Below are 25,469 nucleotides of genomic sequence, written 5' to 3' on the forward strand. Positions count from 1 at the left end.
TTTGGAATCTGTGCAGAGAAGGATCATAGAATGCCTTAAGCTGGAAGGGATCTCAGAGATCATCTCCTCCAACCTCCACACCATGCCCAGGGACACCTCTCAGCTGCTCAAGGCCTCATCCAGCCTGGCCTTGAACATCCCAGGCAGGAGGCAGCCACAGCCTCCCTGGGCAGCCTGTTCCAGAGTCTCACCACCCTCCTGATGAAGAACTTCTTCCTCAGCTCCAGTCTGACCCTGCTCTGTCTCAGCTTCCAACCATTCCCCCTTGGCCTGGCTCTAGACACCCATAGCAAAAGTCCCTCTGCAGCCTTCTTGCAGGAGCCCTTCAGGTATCTGAAGACTCCAAAACCTCTCTGGGCTCCAGCACCCTCACACCAAAGAAACTTCTCTTCATGCTGAGGTGAAACCTCCTGGGTTCCAGTTTGTGTTCACTGCCCCTTGTCCTATCACAGGACATCACTGAAAAGAGCTTGGCCCTATCCTCTTGTCCCTCACCCTTTAGCTACAGATCAGAGTGAGGAAGGTCTCCAAGTGCTGAGCTGACTCTCAGGTCATCTACAGAAGTTCAGACTCTGAAATGAATTCAAGTTTTACTTCCCCTTTCTCCCTAAGAATAAACCAAGAAATCTTTCAATTTTTCATGACACCTCTTGTCCTGTTGTTATATTTTAGGTCAATGTTTCCTCATTCCAAGTCCCTTCATAAAGCCATCCTCAGAGGTGGCTCATGAGAGGAACTGAAGTGAGCAGAGCAGGAGGAAACTTCCATGCAGCAATAATAAAGTTTCCAAAATGACAGGTACCAAACCAGCCCTGAATTAACTCCAACCACCCTCTCACCCTTCCTTCTGACCTCAGCTCATACTTCTGCAGATGCCTGAGCACCAAGCACACCACTCATGCTTGAAAGAGTGTGAAGGCTCTATCACCACTCATGCTTGAAAGGGTTTGAAGGCTCTGTCTCAGCCATCAGCTGCTGATAGCCTCTGCTCCTAAAGCAGCTTGGCAGGAGACTGGCAAAGAATAAAGCAATTTGGTGCTTTTAGTTTGGGGTTAATTTGACTGCAGAGACACAGAGCTCAGCCTTGTGGCACAATGTTGCTATGTCCAGCTGTAAATTCATAGAATCCCAGCATGGTAGGGACTGGGAGGGACCTCTACAGAGCATCCAGTCCAATCCCTCTCTGCTAAAGCAGGGCACCCACAGCAGCTTGCCCAGGATCACAATGGCCAGGTGAGGTTGGAAGCTCTCCAGAGGAGAATCCACAACCTCTCTGAGCAGCCTTCCCCAGGGCTCCAGCAGCCTCACACAAAAGGATTTTCTCCTCATGCTGAAGTGGAGCTTCCAGGGTCACAGTTTGTGCCCACTGCCCCTTGTCCTAACACACGACACCACTGGAAAGAGCCTGGCCCCTTCCTCTTGCCCCCCACCCCTCAGATATTTGTAGACATTGATCAGGTCCCCTCTCAGCCTTCTCTTCTCCAGACTGAACAGCTCCAGGTCTCAGCCATTCCTCATCACACAGATGTTCCAGTCCCTTCAGCACCCTCATAGCCTCCATTGGGCACTCTCCAGTATATCCTTTTGAACTGGGGAGCCCAGAACTGGACACAATACTCCAGGTGTGGCCTGGCTGGGACAGAGCAGAGAGGCAGCAGAACCTCCTTTGCCCTGCTGGCCACACATAATGCTACATAAACCAATCCTTTTTTCACTGTGTCGAACACCGTGGCTGCCACACAACTTCATGAAGCTAAGACAGAAACTAAGCCCTTGCCAGCAGAACTCCTTCCCTCACAACCCCCCAAGGATTTACTTTAATCCCACATCTTCTCCAGCTCTTCAGGAGATATCAATCTAGGAGACAACCCTCACTGCCCTACCTTAATATTGTTCTTTGACGTAAGCAGAGACTGAGTGGGATGTTTGTTGAGAGCTCCTGGTGAACTGGAGCTGTTTTATCAGATGAATCACACTGCTCCCCAGGCCTACTGGCTCCTAGATCTCTTTGTGAAGGATGCTTTGCCTCTGTTAAAACCCAGCTCTCTGTCTCTCCTGTTCCATATCTCGCCACGGGTGCCCTGGTTCCATCCATCCCTGCATTGTTCTGCACCAGGAGGGTGGTGGAACACTGCAACAAGTTGCCCAGGGAGGTGCTTGAGGCCCCATCCCTGCAGATAGTGAAGGTCAAGCTTGACAAGGCTCTGAGAAACCTGATCTAGTTGAGGATGTTGCTGCTGAGTGCAGAGGGGGTTGGACTAAACGTCCTTTTGAGGCCCCTTCCAACCCAGACTCTGTGCACCCAGGGAAGGGCAATGGATTGCCTCAGCTCTAATTCACGGGGCACCTCCTGGAGCCCTTTTCGCAGACTGGGATTCATTTCTTTGTCTGTTTGGGTATTTTTTGGCACTGAGGTTGGGGGTTTTTGTTTGTTTCTAGGTAAGGCATCTCCCCCCTCTCTGGGCAACTCTGGGACAGGGTCTACACCACCTTCACCATACAAAATTTCTTCCTTCTCTCCAGTCTGAATCTCCCTCATTTAGTTCAAACCATCACCCCTTGTCCTATCCCAACGGGCCCTGCTCAAAAGTCTGTCTCCAGGTTTCCTCTTGGCCCCTTTAAGTACTGAAAGGCCACCAGGTGGTCTTCCTGGAGCCTTCTCTTCTCCAGGCTCAAAACCCCCATCTCCCTCAGCCCATCCTCATAGCAGAGGTGCTCCAGCAGAACATCTGTGGCCATCAGAAAGGGCACCAGGAAGACTTTTCCTTCCATTATTGTATTCTTCATTCAAAAGCAATTCAATGGTTTCTACTTTGATGTTTTATGGAACTAATAAAACAAAATTCATCTCATTCCTGAGATCCCAGGAACTGAAAGCAGGTGTCTCAGAGAGAAGACACCGCCTAAAAGACATAAATGATGATGGAAACTCAAAAGGGATGAAGGAGTTGACTTAGCTCAGTGTGCAACACACACACAATCACAGGCAGGGTACCACTGGATGGAAGAGACCTTCAAGATTATCCACTCCAACCTTAAATTGCAGCCCTGAGATGAGAGCACAGAATTGTACAACTGTGGAGGTTGGAAGAGACCTCTGAGATCATTAAGTCCAACCTCCTGCCTAGAGCTCACAATTCCACCACTAAACCATGACCCTCAGCATCATATCCACCTGGCTTTTGTAGATACCTACAATTGTTGGAAGGGACCTTAAAGATCATCCAGTTCCAACCTTGTCACCATGGGCATGGACACCTCCCACCTGGCCAGGTTGCTCAAGGTCTCATTCAGCCTGGTCTTGGACACAGCCAGGAAAGGGGCATCCACAGCCTTCCTGGGCAACCTGTTCCAGTGTTTCCCCATCCTCACTGGCAAGAATTTCTTCCTAATCTTCAGGCTTAGTCTCTCCTCTTCCAGCTTCAATCGCTTTCCTCTCATCCTGTCACTCTCAGCCCTCATCAGAAGTCCCTTCCCAGCTCTGCTGTAGACTCCTTCAGGTACTGGAAGGCTGCTCTAAGGTCTCCCTGGAGCCTTCTCTTCTCCAGGCTGAACAGCCCCAACTCTCCCAGTCTGTCCCCATAGGGAGGTTCTCCAGCCCTCTGATCATCTTCATGGCCTCCTCCAGACCTGCTGCAGCAGTTTGAGGAACACCACTTTCTTCCCTCAAAGGGTTTTCAAGCCCTGTCAAGGCTGCCCAGGGAGGTGATGGAGTCAGAGGGATCACCTTCATGGCTTCCTCTGGACCCTCTCCAATAGTTCCACGTCCTATGTGGGCACCAGAGTAGCTACAGTGCTACAGGTGGGGTCCAGCAGGGCAGAGCAGAGGGGCAGAATCCCCTCCCTGTGCTGCTGCTCTCTCTGCTCTGGATGCAGCTCAGCACACAGCTGCCTGCTGGGACCATTGCTGGGGAGTTTGTCACCAACTGACACCCCCAAGGATGGTGACTCCACCTCCTCCCTGGGGTATTTATATCCCATCATAGCAGCCAACATTTTACATGCCATCTGCTCATTTTCTTACCATTTCAAATATTCTTTCTGTTTGTTTTCCTCTCTTAAATTCACTTCTGGCACAACTTCCAGGTAAGAGCATGGAGTGACGACAGCCAGCCATGCATGAAAGTATGGAATTCTCTTGTGTAAGCATCAATTAATGACTTTATCTCCAGTATCAGAAGGAAACACTTACTCTAGAGTCATTTCCATACACTGAACCTTTGGTCAGCTCAAATACTGATGGTTTACTGACAGAAAAGCACAACCACACAGGGCAGAGGCAGGGCTGCTGCCCACAGGACTATCAACTCACAGCTGACTTAGCCTTCCAGGAAGGCACAGCACTGAATTTGTAACACAGGTTGTGATTTATGATCAAGAGGCACACAAATATTAGAATCATGGAATTGCTTTGGTTGGAAAAGACCTCTGAGGTCATCAGGTTCAACCTTCAACCCGACCCCACCAAGGCCATCAAACTACGTCCCACAGTGCCATGGCTGCAGGTTTCTTCAACGCCTCTGGGCATGGGGACTCCACCACCTCCCTGGGCAGCCTCTTCCAATCCCTGACCACTCCTGAAGCAAAGAAATTTTTCCTCATCTTCAACCTAAACCTCTCCTGGCACAATTTCAGGCAATTTCCTTCTGTTGCATCACCTGATAATAGGGAGAAGAGACCAACCCTCACCACCTTTCAGGGAGCTGTAGAGAGCCATGAGTCCTCCCCTCAGCCAACTCTTCTCCAGACTAAACACCCCCAGTTCCCTCAGCTGCTCCTTTCCAGCCCTGCTCTCCAGACCCTTCCCCAGCTTTGTTGTCCTTCTCTGGACCTGCTCCAGACCCTCAATGTTCTTCTTGCAGTGGGGGGCACAAAACTAAACTCAGAATTCCAGATGTAGCCTCACTAGCATGAAGTACAGGGGGACAATAACTTCCCTACTCCTGCTGATCCAGGATAATATTGGTCTCTCTGGCCACCTGAACTCACAGCTGGCTTATCTTCAGCCACTGTCAAACAGCACCCCCAGGTCCTTTTCTGCCCTGCCACTTTCCAGGCACTCTACCCCAAGCCTGGAGCCTTCATGGGGTTGTTGTGACCCAAGTGCAGGACCCAGCACTTGGCTTTGTTGAACCTCATACACCTGACCTCAGGCCATGCAGCCAGCCTGGCCAGATCTCTCCGCAGAGCCTTCCTACCCTCCAGCAGATCAACATCCCACCCAATGTGGTGTCCTCTGCCGGTTGGTGGAGGAGTAATTAACTTAGTCAAGACACAATGGAATTATGGACAGGAGTCCCTTGGAGGACTTGTTGGGTTCCCTAATTTCCTACCTCAGTTACCTCCTTTTCATGTCAAGGCTTTTTTTTTTTGACCCCAGTATGCAAATCATGCTGCTAAGAGAGTGATTTGTTCTACCACAGTGACAGTGCTTCAATAAAGAGATTTTTAATTGCAAATACCAGGCTCCTAAGCTGCCATGCCTGGTGGCATCACTTGGAAATAGTTTGTAGACAGCAAATTTCCATCAGCTCTGGAAATGTCAATTTATGAAATGCAACCTCATGAAGGGTGGATGAGCCTTAAATGGCTGAGTTTCCATTTTATCTGCATCTGAGTTAAAGGAATGGTGAGCACTGAAGTAGTGGACTGGGGCAACCCCAGGCACAAATCCAGGCTGGGTGCAGAGTGGGGTGCAGAGCAGCCCTCAAGAAAGAGACTTAGGGGAGTTGAGCGCTGAGAAGCTCCCCAGGAGCCAGCAGTGCCCTCAGGCAGCCCAGCAGGCAGCTGTGTGCTGGGCTGCAGCCAGAGGAGTGTGGGCAGCAGGGCAAGAGAGGGGATTCTGCCCCTTGGCTCTGCTCTGCTCAGACCCCACCTCTAATCCTGCCTCCAGTTCTGCTGTCCCCAGCACAAGGAGGACACAGAGCCGCTGGAGGGAGTCCAGAGGAGGCCACAAAGATGATCCAAGGGCTGCAGCAGCACTACTCTGAGGCCAGGCTGAGGGAGCTGGGTGTGTTCAGCCTGGAGAAGAGAAGGCTCCAGGGGGACCTCAGAGCTGCCTTGCAATAGCTGAAGGGATCCTGCAGGAAGGCTGCAGAGGCACATTTGCTGAGGGTGTCTAGAGCCAGGCCAAGGGGGAATGGTTTGAAGCTGATGCAGAACAGGATTAGACTGGAGCTGAAGAAGAAGTTCTTCAGCAGGAGTGTGGTGAGACTCTGGAACAGGCTGCCCAGGGAGGCTGTGGCTGCCTCCTCCCTGGTTCAAGAGCAGGCTGGATGAGGCCTTGAGCAGCTGAGTCTAGTTGAGCATGGTGTGGACGTTGAAGGAGATGATCTCTAAGGTCCCTTCCAAGCTAGGCCATTCTGAGATTGTGAGACTGAACCTGTGTGCAGTTGAACTTTTCAAGTGTGTCATTTCCTCTGGAGTTCAAGTGTCTCCTCTTGGCTGTACTTTGGCAAGCTGCCACCTCTGAGAACGGCGGCGCTGATTTGCTGCTCGAAAATTCAGAGTGTGAAACCAAGATATTAAAGGATTCTCTTATCATTAATCATAGCCATAAGGAAATGCTCTGATCAGATAATTGGTTTAAAAAAAATAACAATGAAGTATTATGGGATATGCTGCTGAACAACTCCAGTTTACTTAAGGTCAACAACAGCAGGAAAATAAAGGGTTTAGGTTGCTCAAGGTGTCATCCAACCTGGCCTTGAGTACCTCCAGGGAGGGCACGGCCACAACCTCCTTGAGCAACCTGTTCCAAGTGTTTCCCCACCCTCATTGTCAAGTCTTCCTTATCTCCAGTCTCAATCTCCCCTCTTCCAGCTTCAATTGGACACAATTGGACACAATTGTCCCTGCCCATGGCAGGGGGGTTGGAACTACATGATCCTTGTGGTCCCTTCCAACCCTGAATGATACTGTGATACTATGATACAATGATCTCGAAGGTCTCTTCCAACCTGGTCTGGTCTATTCTATTCTATTCTATTCTATTCTACTCTATTCTATTCTATTCTATTCTATTCTATTCTATTCTATTCTATTCTATTCTAGCTGGGGGTGTTTAGCCTGGAGAAGAGGAGGCTCAGGGGAGACCTCATTGCTCTCTACAACTACCTGAAAGGAGGTTGTAGCCAGGTGGGGGTTGGTCTCTTCTCCCATCCCAGGCAACCAGCACCAGAACAAGAGGACACAGTCTCAGGCTGCACCAGGGGAAGTTGAGGCTGGAGGTGAGGAGAAAGTTCTTCCCAGAAAGAGTAATTAGCCCTTGGGATGTGCTGCCCAGGGAGGTGGTGGAGTCACCATCCCTGGAGGGGTTCAAAACAGGATTGGATGTGGATTAATTCTCATCAATAGCATAGAAAGCCCTCAAGCAGATTAATGATCTCCTCATACATCTCAATAAAATGTCACACAAATGTCATTTTAAAAGTCATAAGCTCACAGATTGCAATGGGTTGAAACCTTTATGACCCTCACCTGTGTTGACCTTTTTGCAACCTGCTTTAAATGACTTGAGGCAGAATCTGGTTGCAGTGGTGGTGCTGAAAGCACTCAGGTGGGACCAGCCACTGGTGCAGATCGAGCCTGTCAGAGCTCTGTCACTCTAAGAATGATCAAGATTTGTCTCTCACATTCTTCCTGAGGCAGCTGAGCTGGGCAAGGTCAGGTTTTAATCTCTTGTTCACAGATCCCCAGATTACATTGGGTGGGAAGAGATCATCTTGTCCAACCCCCCTGCAGTCAGCAGGGACACCTTCAATTAGATCAGGCTGCCCAGGGCCACACTGAGTCTGATCTTGAATATCTCCAGGGTCAGGACCTCAACCACATTCCTGGGCAGCCTGTCCCAGTATTTCACCACCCTCATTGTGAAGAACTTCACTCCTGATGTCCAACCTAAATCTGCCCTACTCTAATTTCAAACCATTGTCCCTTCCTCCTATCCCCACAGGTCATTCTAAACAGTATCCCACCCAGCTTTCCTGTGGGTTCCCTTCAGATATTGAAAGGCAGCAATAAGGTCTCCCTGGAGCCTTCTCCCTCCACACTCTCCCAGCCTGTCTGTATAGGGGAGGTTCTCCAGTCCTCTGATCATCTTCATGGCCTCCTCTGGACCAGCAGTTCCATGTCCCTCTTATGTCGGGGCAGCAGAAGTGGAGGCAGTGCTGCAGGAGGGGACTGAGCAGAACAGAGGGGCAGAATCCCCTCCCTGTGCTGCTGCTCTCCCTGCTCCGGATGCAGCTCAGCACACAGCTGCCTGCTGGGCTGCCAGCGACCATTGCTGGCTCCTGGGGAGTTTGTCACCAGCTGACACCCCCAAGGCCTTTTCAAGGCTGTTCTCCAGGCACTCCTCTCCCAGCCTCTATTTGTGCTTGGGATTGCCCCAGCCTAGGTGCAGGATCTTGCACTTGGCCTTGTTGAACCCCAAGATGCTGGCTTGGGTCCACATCTCAAGTCTGTCCAAGTCCCTCTGGATGGATCCTTTCCCTCCAGAGTGTCAATAACACCACACAGCTTGCTGTCACCCACAAACTTGCTGAGGGTGCCTCAATCCCAGTGTCCAAGTCACTGACAGATATTAAGCAGCACTGCTGCCAATACCAACCCCTGAGGGACACCACTTGTCCCTGGTCTCCATTTGGGCATTGAGCCATTGACCACAGCTGAGTGCCACCATCCAGCTATTTCCAGTGGCCCACCTCTCAAGTCACAGAATGACAGAATCATAGCATCACCAAGGCTGGAAAAGACCTCAAAGATCATCAAGTCCAACCTGTTACCCAACACCTCCTGACAATTAAATCATGGCTCCAAGTGCCACATCCAATCCCCTCTTGAACACCTCCAGGGATGGGGACTCCACCACCTCCCTGGGCAGCACATTCCAACGGCAAACAACTCTCTCAGTGAAGAACTTTCTCCTCACCTCCAGCCTAAACTTCCCCTGATGCAGCTTGAGACTGTGTCCCATTGTTATAGTGCTGGTTGCCTGGGAAAAGAGACCAACCCCCACCTGGCTACAACCTCCCTTCCGGTAGTTGTAGAAAGCAATAAGGTCTCCCCTGAGCCTCCTCTTCTCCAGGCTAAACAACCCCAGCTCCCTCAGCCTCTCCTCACCAGGCTGTGCTCCAGACCCCTCCCCAGCTTTGTTGCCCTTCTCTGGACACATTCAGGAGTCTCAATGTACTTCTTAAATTGCAAGGCCCAGAACTGGAGACAGTACTCAAGCTGTGGCCTAACCAGCGCAGAGTACAGTCCACGCTTTCCCAATTTGCTGACCAGGATGTCATGCGGGACAGTGTCTGAAACTGCTACCAAGGTACCCTGCAGCCCCCTCCAGGAGCCCTGTGCTCCGATCTACTGCAGCAGACTGGCAAAGTCATCGCAGCTGTCGCCAAGCAAGCCAAGATGTTGTTCTCCACTCATCCTGCTTCCCAGATTTTCCCACTTCCCAGCTCCTTACCTTCATAATGTTCACTAAGTCTGTTTGATAATAACGATCCTGGTGTGCATTAGCAGCTGCCAGGGTCAGAAGGTAATCGTTCCGTGCGTGGATGGCCTTGGAGTTGCACTCGGAGCGTCGTGCTTTTAACTGCAACGAGAAATGGGAGTTCAGAGACAGGTCCTAAAGGGAAGGGAAGTGACCAAATGGCTACTAGTAACTCATTAGCAGCTAGATATATCATAGCATCACAGAACATTAGAGGTTGGAAGGCACCTCCAGAGATCATCAGGTCCAACACCCCTGCCAGAGCAGCATCACCCAGGGTAGTCTGCACAGGAAGGCATCCAGGTGGCTTTGGAAAGTCTCCAGAGAAGGACACTCCACAACCTCTCTGGGCAGCCTCACACCAAAGAAGTTTCTCCTCCTGTTGAGCTGAAATCTTCTGTGTTCAAATTTGTATCCATTGCTCCATGGCTTATTGCTGTGCAGCACCCAAAAGAGCTTGGCCCCCTCCACTTGACAGCCACCCCTCAGAGACTGAGAGACCTTGATCAAATCCCCTCTCAGCCTTCTCTTCTCCACACTAAACAGCCCCAGGGCTCTCAGTCTCTCCTCATAGCTCTCCCTTGGACTCTCTCCAGCAGGTCTCTGTCTCTCTTGATCTGGGGAGCCCAGAGCTGGACACAGGATTGCAGCTGTGGTCTCAGCAGGGCAGAGCAGAGGGGCAGAAGAACCTCCCTGGCCCTGCTGGCCACACTTCTCTTGCTGCAGCCCAGGATGCCATTGGCTCTCTTGGCCACAAGGGCACATTGCTGTCCCCTGCAGAACTTGCTGCCCACCAGCACTCCAAGGTCTTTCTCCATGAAGCTGCTTTCCAGCAGGGCAGCCTCTAACCTGTCCTGGTGCCTGCTGTTGCTCCTGTGCAGGATCCTGCACTTGTCCTTATTGAATACATATATATTAACAGAGTTAAAAACTTGAAGGGATTAATAATATCAAGAATTTTGAGAACATTAAAGAGGACTTTTAATGTATTCTAGTCTCATACAGTTGTATTTTCATATGCAGTCACCAAGGGTCAGTTACCAGCAGGAAAAAAGCCTCCAGGTCACTTTGGGCCAGGTGGAATTCTACATTTTCACTCCTGAAAGAGGTCTCTTATCACTTGTCCTACCAATCTACCTTCCAAAACTCCACTCACCTCTGGATTCTGGAAGACTCTGCTCAGATGCCTCATGAAATGTGCTGCAATCACGATTAGAATGAACATGAAGGGTTTTTTTTTTCCTACTCACCTTTACACTTGCCTTCTGCAAGCTTATTCTTGACTGAAAAAGACTAAGTTTGGACCTGAAACAAAAATGACAAGAGAAGTTTGGCATCCTGCACCCTTCCTTTACACCATTGTGTAGCACAGGATAAACCACTTCTGCAGCATTTTAACCTAAGTAACTTTTATGCCTAAATTCATAGAATCAGAGAATGGCTCAGGTTGGAAGGGACCTGAAGGGGGCTACAGGAGAGCTGGGGAGGGACTTTTGATAAGGGCTTGGAGTGATAGGATGACAGGGAATGGTTTGGAGCTAGAGGAGGGGAGATTGAGACTGGAGATTAGGAAGAAACTTTTGACAGTGACCCTGGGATAGGTTGCTCAGGGAGGCTTTGGATGCCTCCTCCTTGGGTGTGTTTGAGGCCAGGTTGGATGAGGCCTTGAGCAGCTGAGCCTAGTTGAGAGGGGTCCCTGCCCATGGTGGGGAGGTTGGGGGAAATGGCCTCTGAGGCTTGTAGTGATAGGATGAGGGGGAATGGTTTGAAGCTGGAAGAGGGGAGATTTAGGCTGGAGATGAGGAAGAAATCAAAATCAACCAAAGGGCTCTTTCAATCTTGACAACACTGCAGTATGAATCTCACCCAAAATTCCTGAGCTGAACTTTTGGGTTGACTTTTTGGTTTGCTTGAAGGTTGAAGGTTCCGCCCCCCCCCCCCCCCCACTTTCTTTAGGCATTACAGGCAATTTGAAGTTTTTCTTATCCTCCAGCCCTCAATAAAGACAGAAAAAAATCCCTAATGGCACCATAACATTTTTTTCATACCCTGAGAACAATCCTAACTCATGTCTAAAATATATGAATTGAAACATTTCTAGAATAGGATATTTGGGTTGGAAGTGACCTTAAAGATCATCTAGCTCCAACCCACTTGCCATGGGCAGGGGCACCTTCCACAAGATCAGGGTTGCTCAAGGTGCCATCCAGCTTGGCTTTGAGCAATTCCAGGGCTGAAGGCTCCACAATTTCTCTTTGCAATAAAGGCCAAGGGTTAGGTTTAAGCCAAACTTCAAACTAAACCCATGCCAGTAACTTGCTTTCCTGAAGTGATGGACATCAACCTCTTTAGGATGCTAAGTAACATAAAAATCTAAACCATCAAAAAGTTAACCTCTAAAAATGGAAAAGAATGTCCTATCCTCTTTTTCCCTCCAGCATCTGAAGGGGGCTACAAGAAAGCTGGGGAGAGACTTTTGACAAGGGCTTGTGGTGATAGGAAGAGAAGGAAGGGATTGAAGCTGGAAGAGGGGAGACTGAGACTGGAGATTGGGAAGAAATTATTTGCAGTGAGGGTAGAGAGACACTGGAGCAGGTTGCCCAGGGAGGTGGTGGATGCCCCCTCCCTGGAGGTGTTCAAGGCCATGTTTGATGAAGTCTTGAGCAACCTGGGCTACTGGAAGGTGTCCTTGCTCGTGGAGGTGGAACTAGATGACCTTTAAGGTCTCTCCCAACATAAAACATTCCATGATTCTATGAATTATCAAGTCCCAAGGTGAAACATCTTTACAATTCCCTTTTCATCTGAATAATTCACTTGGATAAAAGGTCTAGTCCTTGCACGTGGCAGGGGGGATGGAACTGGATGATCTTTAAGGTCCTTTCCAACCCAAACCATTCTATGACTGAGACCAAAATGAGATGTGAGGAGAGCAAAGAACCTAAGCAGAGTTTAAGATCAAAAGGAGTGCCACTACCCTTTAAAAATGTCAAAGGACAGCAATTCACAGGATCAGAGGATATTAGGGCTTGGAAGGGACCTCCAAAGGTCATCCAGTCCAACCTCCCTGCCAGTGCAGGACCCTAGAATCCAGCACAGGTCACACAGGAATGCATCCAGATGGGGCTTGAAAGTCTCTAGAGAAGGAGACTCTACAACCTCTCTGGGCAGCCTGTTCCAGGGCTCTGTGACCCTCACACTGAATAAGTTCCTCCTCATGTTGAGGTAGAACCTCCTGTGCTGTAGTTTATATCCTTTGCCTCTTGTCCTATCCCAGGGCACAGCTGTGCAGAGCCTGTTCCCTCCCGCCTGACCCCCAGCCCTCAGATATTGATAAACATTTATTCAATCCCCTCTCAGTCTTCTCCTCTCCGGACTAAACACCCCCAGGGCTCTCAGCCTCTCCTCACAGGGCACATGCTTCAGTCCATTCAGCATCCTGGTAGATCTCCCTTGGACTCTCTCCAGCAGATCCCTGTCCCTCCTGAACTGGGGAGCCCAGAACTGGATGCAGTATTCCAGGTGAGGTCTCAGCAGGGCAGAGTAGAAGGGGAGGAGAACCTCCCTCCATCTGCTGGCCACACTCTGCTGAATGCAGCCTAGGATCCCATTGGCCTTCTTGGCCACCAGGGCACATTGCTGGCCCATGGAGAACCTGCTGCCCACCAGGACTCCCAGGTCCTTCTCCCCAGGGCTGCTCTCCAGCAGATCACCTCCCAACCTGTACAGTTAGTTTCATTTCCTTCCTCAAGAAAGCAGCCTCAGGGAGAGAGATTTTTTTCACCTCTCAGGCCTAGGAGCACGCTTGAGAGGCTTCCCAAAGTGTACACAAGCTACAAGGAAACAAAACTGGCAGCAGCTTGTTGAAAGCAATTCTCTTCCTCCTTCCATCATACTCCATGTAACAACTAATAGGGGCAGAAATCGGCTTCCCACCCAGGCAATTCTCTCTACATATGCTCTTAGGGAAACATACTTGGCCTCAATATCAGCTTTCTCCCGCACTGCTTGAGCCATCTGCTCAGTCTCAAAATATTTCTTTTTGCCTTTAGCTAAATCTTTGACTGTCTCTTGCAGCTCAGTTTGGATCCTCGTCAGCTGGTCCACGCACTGGAAGAGAGAAGAGAGACAACACAGCAAAACGGTCAGGGAACAAACCACTCCTGGGGTTGCTGAGGGGCTTTTGCTTGGTTGGTTTGCATCTAAAGAAGAGTAGCAGCAGCATTTTACTGCTCTGTATTACACTCTACATGGAACAGCAGGGGCTGCAAGGCACTTCTCAAGTTATTCATGGCTTGTCTGTACTTCAAAGCTGATCAAAACTTAAATTCCTTCGCTCCCCCTTTCTTTCTTCCTTCCTTCCTTTCTTTTCCCCATTCCTTGTCTTTTTCTGCCTTCTTTTCTCCCTTTCCCTCTTGCATTCTCCCTCTCTTCCTCTGATCCTTTCTTTCTCCCTTTCTTCCTCCCTCTCTCCCTTCCTTTTTCCCTCCCCTCCTCTGTTCCTTTCTTTCTTCCTCCCTTCCTTTCCCCTCCATCACCCTCCCTTTCTTCATTCCTTTCTGTTTCTTCCCCACTTTGTCCCTTCCTGTTCCTTTCTTTTCCTGACCCGTTTCTTCCCCCCTCCCTCTATTCCTTTTTTTTCTCCCTCTGTTCCTTTCTTTCTCCCTTTCTCTCTCCCTTTGTTTCTTCCTCCCTTTCTCCCTCCCTCTGTTCCTTTCTTTCTCCCTTTCTCCCTCCCTTTCTGTTTCTTCCTCCCTTTCTCCAATTCTTCCTCCTTTTTCCCTTCCTTTATCTCTCCCTTCTTCTGTTCCTTTCTTTCTCTCTTTCTTCCCCCCTTTCTCTGTTTCTTCCTCCCTTTCTCCCTTCCTTTTTCCCTCCCTCTCTCTCTCTTTCTCTGCTCCCTCCTCCCTTTCTCCCTTACCTTCTCTCTTCCTTTCTCCTTCCCTTTTTCTCCTTCCTTCCTAATTCTTCCTAATTCCTTCCCTGCCAGCCCTGTGCTGGGCTGATCCCCAGCAGTGTGGGCAGCAGGGGCAGGGAGGGGATTCTGCCTCTCTGCTGTGCTCTGCTCAGACCCCACCTGCAGTGCTGGGGCAGCTCTGGAGGCCTCAGCACAGCACAGCCAGGGACCTGCTGGATTAGGGCCAAAGGAGGCCACAGCCATGCTGGGAGGGCTGGAGACCAGGCTGGGAGAGTTGGGGTTGTTCAGCCTGGAGAAGAGAAGGCTCCAGGGAGACCTTCTGGTGGCCTTGCAGGACTTAAAGGAACCTATAAGAAATCTGGGGACATAGTTTTTATCAGGGCCTGTAGTGACAGGCCAAGGGGGAATGGTTTGAACTAAATGAGGGGGATTCAGACTAGCAAGAAGGAAGAAATGTTTTAGGCTGAAGGTGGTGAGACCTTGTCCCAGGTCTTCCAGAGAGGTGGGAGATGCTCCATCACTGGAACCATTCCAGGTCAGGTTGTCTGGGACTGAGCAACTTGTTCTAGTTACAGATGTCCCTGCTGACTGCACAGGGGGTTGGACTCAATGACCTTGAAAGGTCTCTTGAAACTCAAAGCACTCTGTGATGCTGTCCCTCCATGAAATTAAGCATCAAAGTTCTGAAAGCTCAGGATGAAAGAATCAGTTGCAATAATTAGAATACAAATGGAAAAAATCCAAAGGCAACCCACTGGAGATGAAAAAACCACAACTATGGGGAGCCCAGGACTGGACACAATACTCCAGATGTGTTCTCACCAGGGCAGAGTAGAGGGGGAGGAGAACCACCCTTGACCTGCTGACCACACTTTTCTTGATGCACCCCAAGATGCCATTGGCATTCTTGGCCCCAAGGGCACATTGTTGTCCCATGGAGAGCTTGATGTCCACCAGCACTCCAAGGTCCTTCTCCATAGAGCTGCTGTCCAGCAGGTCAACCCCTAACCTGTACTGGTGCCTGGTGCTCCTCTCCAAGTGCAGGACTCCACACTTCTCCTTGTTGATGCGAAGCACTGAATTAACTCCTTGGCTTACTTGAATCAATAAATGGTCTTTATCTCAACCCACAAAACCTTTTGGACTTTCACCTTTCCCCACCCCTGCAGATATTCAAGGTCAGGCCCTGGGCAACCTGATCTAGTTGAGGATGTCCCTGCTGAGTACACAGGGGGCTGGACTGGATGACCTTTGGGAAGTCCCTTCCAGCCCAGACCATTCTATGACTCTCTCCCCCATCCCCCTGGGGCTAAGCTGCTGACCATGGCTAACCCTCCACAATGACAACAACTCTTGATCAATTCTCCAAACATTCAGCTTCCAAGAACAAAAAAAACACAGATCCACCCTTCTGTGGATCTGTGCTAAGCAGGAAGGATCAACTGAACAAAACCAATGTGAATTATCCACAGTTAGGATTTCCCTCTTTGTCCTTCAGGGAGATTTGTAATGATTTTCTTTAACCCAAACTAGCTTAAGAGCTGCTTCAGTGCCTTTACAGCTAATTACAGCTCTTACAGACCAGATGTGGTCCATGAAGGCTCCAGGCAACACCTAGAGGTAGGGCCTCGAGCTAGCTTAAGGAAATCAATTTGCCTTTCAATTTGCCTCTCTGTTCTTCAAAGAGCAGAGCCCAAGTCCCATCCTCTGCTCACATCATTATCACAGACCCGATGGAAAAGCCTGGAGTTAGAGAACTATGGAATGGTTTGGACTGGAAGAGACCTTTAAAACATTATCCAGTCCAAGCCCCCTGCAGTCAGCAGGGACACTGGCAACTAGAGCAGGTTGCTTAGAACCCCAAACAACCTGACCTAGAATAGTTCCAGGAATGGGGCACCTCCCACCAATTTAGGTCTCACCACCCTCAGCACCAACAATTTCTTCCTTGGATCTAGTCTAAATCCTCTCTTTTTTAGATTAAAACACTTATCCCTCATCCTATCACTATGTGCCCTGCTAAAAAAATCCCTCTCCAGCTTTCTTCTAGTCCTTTTTGAGCACTGGAAGGTCACCAGAAGGTCTCCCTGGAGCCTTCTCATCTCCAGGGTGAACAACCCCAACTCTCTCGGCCTGGCTTCACAGCAGAAGGCTTCCAGCCCTCTGATCAGTTTTGTGGCTTTGTTTGGACCTGCTCCATCAGGTCCATGTCTGCCCTGTGTTGAGAATTCTCCCATTCAAAGCTGTCCACACCTCTCTAAACCCATTTATTCCACCTCCCTTTGTAGTCAGCAGGGACATCTGCAACTAGAGCAGGTTGCTTAGAGCCCCAAACAACCTGACCTGGAATGGTTCTAGGAAGGGGGAATCTCCCACCTCTCTGGGCAATATGGGACAAGGTCTCAGAACCTTCAGCACAAACAAATTCTTCCTTAGATCTAACGTTAATCTTCCTATTTTTAGATTAAAACCATTGTCCTTCATCTTATCACTATATGACCTCCTAAAAAGTCCCTCTCCACCTTTCTTGTAGCCCTCTTTGAGAGCTAAAAGACTGCAATAAAGTTTCCCTGGAGCTCTCTTCTCCAGGCTGAACAACCCCAACTCTTTCTGCCCGTCCTCACACCTGGAAGTGTTCCGAGGAAAGCTGGCTGGGGCGTTGAGCAACCTCATCTAGTGGATAGTGTCCTTGGTCAGGGCAGGTGGGTTGGAACTAGATGACCTTTAAGGTCCCTTCCAACCCAGACCATTCCATGGTTCTCTGATTTGCAAGCAATTGGAATTCCAGATCACACAGCTCAGCACTTTGACCCTTCCTCAACCACCCACTTACTCCTCTAATGACACACAGAGTTAGAGACAAAAAAGCAGAGATATTGGTTTAGAAACACAAAAAAACCAACCCTAAAAAAATATCTACAATCTTTTGATTTATTTTTTTCTTCATTAAATAAAACAGGTAACTGTCCCAAGACCTGATGAAAGAACAAATACCTTCTTCAGCTGCTGCTCCTTAAAGCACCGCACAGTCCTGGCTGGTTCGGAAATCAAGTTCTTGTAGTTCTCACAGATGTTGAGTCGAGACTGAGCCACTTGCATGGTGCCTTCTAGGAGGGATTTCCAAACTGAGTACATGCTCCTAAAACAAGGAAACACAGAAGGGTTGTGGGGAGGAAGGGAGGCAGGCCAAGCTCAACACTGAAAAGTTTCAGGTGGCAGCAAAATGCACCCAAGGATTGCTTTAATAACAGAGCTGAAGCTTAAACCTTCATGGAGATCCAACACACAGAGTCACAGATTGCAGTGGGTTGGAAGGGAACCTCAATAGAGACGAGTGAAAATGGGATAATGAATTCCACTGACAGCTCATGCAGGCTCCCCACCTGCTCAAGGGCTATACATCTTCAGCTCTAGCCCATACAACTTCATACTGGTCATCAGGGAGGTAGTGGAGTCACTGTCCATGGAGGTGCTCAAAAAAGAATTGGATGTGGCACTTGAAGCCATGGTTTAGTTAGTCATGAGGTGTGTTGGGTGATAGGTTGGGCTTGATGATCTCTGAGGTCTTTTCCAACCTGGTTGATTCTGTGATTCTATGATTCAAAAGCCATCCTGTACAACCCCCCTGCAGGCAGCAAGGACATCTCCAACTAGGCTGCCCAGGGCCCCATCAAGTTTAACCATGAATCTCTCCAGGGATGGGGCCTCCACCACATCCCTGGGCGACCTGTTGTAGTATTTCACCACTCTCACTGTGAAGAACTTCTGAGGTCCAACCTAAATCTGCCCTGCTCCAGTTCCAAACCATTGCTCCTCATCCTATCACCCCAGGCCCTTCTAAACAGTCCCTCCCCCGGCCTACCTGCAGGTCCCCTTCAGACATTAAAGGCAGCTCTAAGGTCTCCCTGGAGCCTTCTCTTCTCCAGGCTGAACATCCCCAACTCTCTCAGTCTGCCCCCACAGTAGAGGTTCTCCAACCCCCTGATCATCTTCGTGGCCTCCTCTGGACCTGCTCCATCAGGTCCATATCTCTCTTGTGTTGAGGGTCCATAGCTGGACACAGCTCTGCAGGTGAGGTCTCCCCAGAGCAGAGCAGAGGGGCAGGATCCTCTCTCTCCATCTCTGGCCACACTGCTTTGGATTCAGCCCAGGCTGCCATTGATCTTTTGGGCTGCAAATGCCTATTGCTGGCTCCTGCCCAGCTTCTCACCCACCAGCACCCCCCAAGCCCTTTTCCTTTCTCCCCAAGTCCTTTACCTGCACTTTCAACTAAAATTTTACCTGAATAATTCACCAGAAGTCAACATTTTCCCTCCTGGAAGAGGGGAGACTGAGCCTGGAGATTAGGGAGGAATTCTTTCCAGTGAGGGTGGGGAGACACTGGAACAGGTTGCCCAGGGAAGCTCTGCATGCCTCCTCCCTGGAGGTGTTCAAGGCTGGGTGGGATGTGGCCTTGAGCAACCTGATCTAGCATGAGGTGTCCCTGCCCATGGCAGGGGAGTTGAAACTGGATGATCTTTAAGGTCCCTTCCAACCCAACCCATTCTATGATTCCTTCATCACGTACTAACAGACCAAAGACAAGAACTGGAGCTGTGTGGTGACCTTTGTAGAGCCCCATGAACTCACCACAGAATCTCACAAATGCCCAGGTGAGAAGGAAAAGGTGGAAATGAAGACTGAGGGAGACCTTACAGCAGCCTTTCAGTACTTAGAGGCCTAGGAAAAAAGCTGGGGCCAGACTTTTGAGCATGACCTGTTGTGATAGGATAAGGGGTGATGGTTTGAAACTAGAAGATGAAGATTAAGACTAGAGAGAAGGAAGAAATATTTTATGCTGAGGGTGGTGAGGGCCTGTCCCAGGTTGCCCAGAGAGGTGGGAGATGCTCCATCCCTGGAACCATTCCAGGTCAGGTTCTTTGGAGCTCTGAGTGTCCTGCTCCAGTTGCAGATGTCCCTGCTGACTGCAGGGGGGATGGACTGGGTGAACTTTCAAAGGTCCCTTCCAACCCAAACCATTCCATGATACTCTGACCAACCCTGCACTGACAGAAAGGGAAGATTTGTGGAGCTTACAGAGCCTAAGAGCTCAGTGCTAAGGAGGGCTGGGGGCAGCAGGTATTGGGAGAAGACCTCTGGGCAGGGTGGGTGTATCTGATGGCATGAAAGGCTTCCTGAGTGGCAAGGGAAGAGGGGGCTGGGTGTGATGGGAGCACTTCTCATAGACTGAAGACTGATTAATTCAGTTTATTTCTTTACAGATACACAAAGGGTGTGAAGCTACTGAGAATCCCAACCAGAGATCTCTCACCAATTTCTTCCTGTTTGAAACAAAACTTGTCAGAACAGGGGAAAAACCAAAACCCAGCACCCAAACACATTAAAATAAAGGAGCTTAGAGCTTCTCCAAAATATTTAGCAGGCACTGTGCCAATGAGGGAGGCTTTCAGCATTTTGAGTCATTGCTGTTTTCATCTTCCGATTCACCTTTCATGTTAATGAAACTCAGTTTGTAAACAACTGCTTCTTGCCTCCCCTCCTCCTTGCTGTCAGATGAGATCTTCATGAAGATTGGCCTCCTGACAACAAAGTTGGAGCTGTCTTTTCCTATTAAGAAATCCACACACTAGAGTCCTGCTCCAGGGGAGGAAGAACCCCCTGCACCACTACAGTAAGGGTTGACCTGCTGGAAAGCAGCTCCATGGAGAAGAACCTGGGAGTGCTGGTGGACAAGAAGTTGCCCGTGAGCCAGCAATGTGCCCTGGTGGCCAACAAGGGCAAGCGTCTCCTGAGGAGCACGAAGAGTCTGGCCAGCAGGTCAAAGGAGGTTCTCCTCTCACTCTACCCTGATCTAGTGAGCGCACACCCAGAGTACTGGGTCCAGTTCTGGGCTCCTAAGTTCAAAACGGACAGGGTAGAAAGGCAGACTACAAAGATGCTGAGGGGCCTGGAGCATCTCGGTGAGGAGGAAAGGCTTAGAGTCCATGGAGCTGTTGAGCCTGGAGAAGAGCAGCCCCAGAGGGAACCAGATCAGTGCTCAAGCAAGAGCTCAAGGGGCTGTGCATAGCAAGAGGATGAGGCCAGACTCTTTTCTGGACAAGGGCTACAGGCACAAACTGGAACCCAGGAGGTTCCATCTGAACGTGAGGGAAAACTCCACTTTGGGTGTTGCAGAGCCCTGCAGCAGACTGCACAGAGAGGTTGTGGAGTCTCCTTCTCTGGAGAACTTCCAGCCCCACCTGGCCACTGGGAAAGCTGCTGTGGGTTCTCCTGCTTACCAGGGGGGTTGGACTGGATGCTCTCCAGAGGTCTCTTCCAACCCCACCATGCTGGGACTCTGTGATTCTCCTAATCCAGCTGAGATATCTATTGAAAACTAAGCAGTAACACCCAAACAGGCTGCACAGTTGCAGCTGCTCTTCTGTCACCCCATTCTGGCTTTTCAACCTCCTTACATTACCCAAGTAATAAACATCAATTTCATCATTTTCACCAATTTTCAGGGGAAAACAAAACTTCACTTCAAACTGGCAATGCTGGGCAGCAAAGAAAAACATGAATGGAGCAGAGCAGGGTTTTGCTGTTGAGTAAAATCATCAAACTGAAACAAGACAGACAGCTCTTGGAGATCTCCAGCTGTTAATTACCTGTAATCACTTCGTTCATCAGCTTTCACTCCAAGCCAGTCCTTCTTCAAGTATTGGCTGGCCAGCTTCTGAATGCTCTGTTAAAGGAAGGAAATCCAAGTTCAGAGGCAAATACACCAAGAAGAGGGTTTGCTGCTCTAGCAGATCAACAGAAACCTGACACACACAAGTTCAGAGCCACAGATTGCATCAGGTTGGAAGTGACCCTCAAAGGTCATCTTGTCCACCCCCACTGCAGCCAGCAGGGATGCCTCCAACTAGATCAGACTGCCCAGGGTCACATCCAGTCTGATCTTGAATGTCTCCAGGGATGGGGCCTCAACCATACCCCTGGGCAGCCTGTTCCAGTGTCTCACCACTCTCACTGTGAAGATCTTCTCCTGATGTCCAACCTAAACCTGCCCTGGTCCAGTTCCAAACCATTGCCCCTTGTCCTATCACCCCAGGCCCTTATGAACAGCCCTTCCCCAGCCTTCCTGTAGGTCCTCTTCAGATGCAGCTCTAAGGTCTCCCTGGAGCCTTCTCTTCTCCAGGCCGAACAATCCCAACTCTCTCAGCCTGTCCTCATAGGACTCAATTTGATTTACAACATTAGGAAACTCCTCCAACACGAGACTAAATTTAGACTTCTGTTTCTCTTTAGCTTCTGTTCAGACAAATCACAGAATGAACTGGCCATTGACAAAGTGACTACAAAACTGCCATGACTAAGACCAGGCTGGATGAGGCTTTGAGCAACTTGGAGAAGAGAAGGCTCCAGGGAGACCTTCCAGTACCTGAAGGTGGCTACAAGAAGGCTGCAGAGAGACTGCTCCCAAAGGCCTGCAGGGACAGGACAAGAGGCAATGGCTTCAAACTAGAGAAGGGCAGATTTAGATTGAATGTGAGAAACAAGTTCTGCATCATGAGGGTGGTGGAACACTGGAACAAGTTGCCCAGGGAGGTGGCTGAGGTCCCATCCCTGGAGATATTCAAGGTGAGGCTGGACAGGACTCTGGGCAACCTGAGCTAGCTGAGAATGTCCCTGCTGAGTGCAGAGGGGGTTGGACTGGATGCCCTTTGGAGGTCCCTTCCAACCCAGACCATTCTGTGATTATGACTCTGTGGTTTAGTTGGAGATGTCCCTGCCCATGGCAGGGGGGTTGGAACCAGCTGATCTTTAAGGTCCCTCCCAACTCAAGCCATTCTCTGACTGCTTTCCAAAGTGAGCAAGCTCAGCACTGAACTCCAAAGCCAAAGGTGTCTGCTCACATACAGGGACAAAGCATGGGGTGGAATTTCATTCAGGCCAACGTATGGCTCTCAACCAGAGCCGTGGAGAAGCTTTACTTTCTTAAGCTTTTTCCTGAATGTAACTTTTTTTTCCTTCTTCCTGTGAGATTCTCCTTGTTCTGTTCTCAGTAACGCTTCTCGTTCTGCTCTGCTGAAACAAAGAACTCCACTGTTGGGCTCCAGCAGAGAAGTCAACCGATTGTTTAACCTCTGTCATCGCCTGGCTTCCCCCGTGGTTGAGGAATGTGCTCCTTTCTTCCTCAAAGGTGAACACCCAGCAAGTTCAACCAGCTTGAGGTCATGAAACTCAAACCCAGGAGAAAGTTTTAGAGAGGACAAGAAGTTTGTGGAGAGCAGGCTTCTGAATCGTTCTTCTCTGGAATGAGTTAAACCTGCCTGGACATCAGGATCCTCTCCTCTGGAGGCACCCCAAACACACCTGGACATCAGGATCCTCTCCTTCTCTGGAGGCACCCCAAACACACCTGGACATCAGGATCCTCTCCTCTGGAGGCACCCCAAACACACCTGGACATTGGGATCCTCTCCTTCTCTGGAGGCACCCCAAACACACCTGGACATCAGGATCCTCTCCTTCTCTGGAGGCACCCCAAACACACCTGGACATTGGGATCCTCTCCTTCTATGGAGGCACCCAAACACACCTGGACATCAGGATCCTCTCCTCTGGAGGCACCCCAAACACACCTGGACATCAGGATCCTCTCCTTCTATGGAGGCACCCAAACACACCTGGACATCAGGATCCTCTCCTCTGGAGGCACCCCAAACACACCTGGACATCAGGATCCTCTCCTTCTCTGGAGGCACCCCAAACACACCTGGACATTGGGATTCTCTCCTTCTATGGAGGCACCCCAAACACACCTGGACATTGGGATCCTCTCCTTCTCTGGAGGCACCCAAACACACCTGGACATCAGGATCCTCTCCTCTGGAGGCACCCCAAACATACCTGGACATTGGGATCCTCTCCTCTGGAGAGATCCCAAACACACCTGGACATCAGGATCCTCTCCTTCTCTGGAGGGATTTATAGATTCATAGAGTACCAGGTTGGAAGGGACCCCAAGGATCATCTAGTCCAACCTTCCATGGTAAAAATATAGTTTAAATGAGATGGCCCACCACCTAAACACACCTGGAGAGTGGGATCTTCTCTTTCTCTGGAGGGACCCCAAACACACCTGGACAATGGGATCTTCTTCTCTGGAGAGATCCCAACCCCACCTGGACATTGTGTTCCTAGGCAAGCTGCTGTGGGTGAGCTTGCTTTAGCAGAACTCCCCAGAGAGGTTGTGAAGTCTCCTCTAGAGACCTTCAAAACTCACCTGGATGTGTTCCTGTGTGACCTGCCCTAAATGGTCCTGTTTGGCAGGGGGGTTAGACTTGATCGTCTGAGAACCCTTCCAACCCCTATACCAATCTCTGATTCTATGATCTCCAGAGGTCCTTTCCAATCCTCACCATGCTGGGATTCTGTGATGAGAGGCAGGTCCCCTAACACTTGCTGGCTGCATGGCAGACAGCAGCTGATGTAACACTGAGGTTTGGGACACATCAGGCAGACAGATTTTGTGCTCTTATTCATTTAGGTGGTTTCAGTTGCTTGCATAATTTTGATCACTTCTCCTTATCAGAGCAGAATCCATCAATCAGCTCCTAACTTGCATCAATTAAACCTACACCCTGCAGTTAAAAAGAACCTTGAATGGAGATGGACAGAGAAACACCATCCTCTTGAGTCCTCTCTAATATCCAGGGATCCAAAGAACTCCAACATAGCTCCAAATAATCTCTACGCACACACAGAATCACCAAGGTTGGAAGAGATCTCAAAGATCATCAAGTCCACATGGGAAAAGGGACAGGGATGGTACAGAAAGCTCAGTCAGGAGGCAAAGCCATAGGCAATATGTTCAAGCAGGGGTTAGCAGAGAGGGGCATTTGGTCAGAAGCTGCTGGAAGAAGTCTATGACTGAAAAGGTCTCTCCAGCCATGCTCTTTGCACTGGTGGTGAGACCCTGAAATAGCAGTGATGGAGAAAATGCAAGGGAGAATGAAAGCAGGAAAAAAGGGGCAAGTTCCTACCCGAAGCCAAGGCTGGGCTGGGTAGATGAAATCATAGAATGATTGGATTGGAAAGGACCTTAAAGATCATCTAATTCCAAAGCCCCTGCCACAGACACTTTCATAGAATCATAGAATCACCCAGGTTGGAAAAGACCTTGGAGATCATCAAGTCCAACCTATTACCTAACAGCTCCTGACAACTAAACCGTGGCTCTGGATGTAGCTCAGCACACAGCTGCCTGCTGGGCTGCCAGCCACCATTGCTGGCTGCTGGGGAGTTTCTCACCAGCTGACACCCCCAAGGCCTTCTCCTCCAGATTGCTCTCAAGCCACTCCTCACCCAGTCTGGATTTGGGCTTGGGGATATCCCAAAGTGCCACATCCCTTTGCCATGAACAAACCTAGTTTATCTCAGTGCTGCTGGTTCTTCAGAAGCCCAGCTGAACCTTACATGATCTTGTTAAAGCAGCAGTCTGACTGATACCAGATATCCTTCAAAATCAGAGTTTTAGTTGTAGGAGAGTGGCTGAGAATGCAGAGAGACTGCCAAATGCAGAGAGAATGCTCTAAAAAACAAAAGAGAGAGAAGAAAAAGTCCCACACAACTGAGGTATGGGAAGCTTCCATGTTCTGAAGAAGGCTTCCACTACAAAAATGAAAAGAGGTGCATCCCAAACCAGACATTTCAGATGCTGGTGCACCCCTAAAGCATCCATAAAGACATTTCAGATGCTGGTGAACCCCTAAAGCATCCATAAAGACATCTGAGATGCTGGTGCACCACTAAAGCATCCATAAAGACATTTCAGATGCTGGTGCACCCCTGAAACATCCATAAAGACATTTCAGATGCTGGTGCACCCCTAAAGCATCCATAAAGACATTTCAGATGCTGGTGCACTCCTGAAGCATCCATAAAGACATTTCAGATGCTGGTGAACCCCTAAAGCATCCATAAAGACATTTCAGATGCTGGTGCACCACTAAAGCATCCATAAAGACATTTCAGATGCTGGTGCACCCCTGAAACATCCATAAAGACATT

General features: G+C 49.6%; 1 protein-coding gene across 2 annotated transcripts in view; it reads right to left on the reverse strand.

Moving 5' to 3' along the window:
• FCHSD2 (FCH and double SH3 domains 2) overlaps positions 1 to 25,469 on the reverse strand; it is a 241,138-nt gene that overhangs the window by 90,117 nt on the left and 125,552 nt on the right. For both annotated transcript variants that reach the window (XM_068139183.1, XM_068139192.1), the window contains exons 4-8: positions 21,059 to 21,135; positions 17,406 to 17,550; positions 13,470 to 13,603; positions 10,744 to 10,798; positions 9,467 to 9,595 (exon numbers count right to left, since the gene is read on the reverse strand). In XM_068139183.1, coding sequence (XP_067995284.1) covers positions 9,467 to 9,595; positions 10,744 to 10,798; positions 13,470 to 13,603; positions 17,406 to 17,550; positions 21,059 to 21,135 — 540 coding nt within the window. The remainder of the gene's footprint in view (positions 1 to 9,466; positions 9,596 to 10,743; positions 10,799 to 13,469; positions 13,604 to 17,405; positions 17,551 to 21,058; positions 21,136 to 25,469) is intronic.

This window comes from Melanerpes formicivorus, unplaced genomic scaffold, assembly GCF_026170545.1.
Source record: "Melanerpes formicivorus ecotype bairdi unplaced genomic scaffold, bMelFor1.0.p_v2 SCAF_1, whole genome shotgun sequence".
In the NCBI taxonomy this organism is placed as follows: Eukaryota; Metazoa; Chordata; class Aves; order Piciformes; family Picidae; genus Melanerpes; species Melanerpes formicivorus.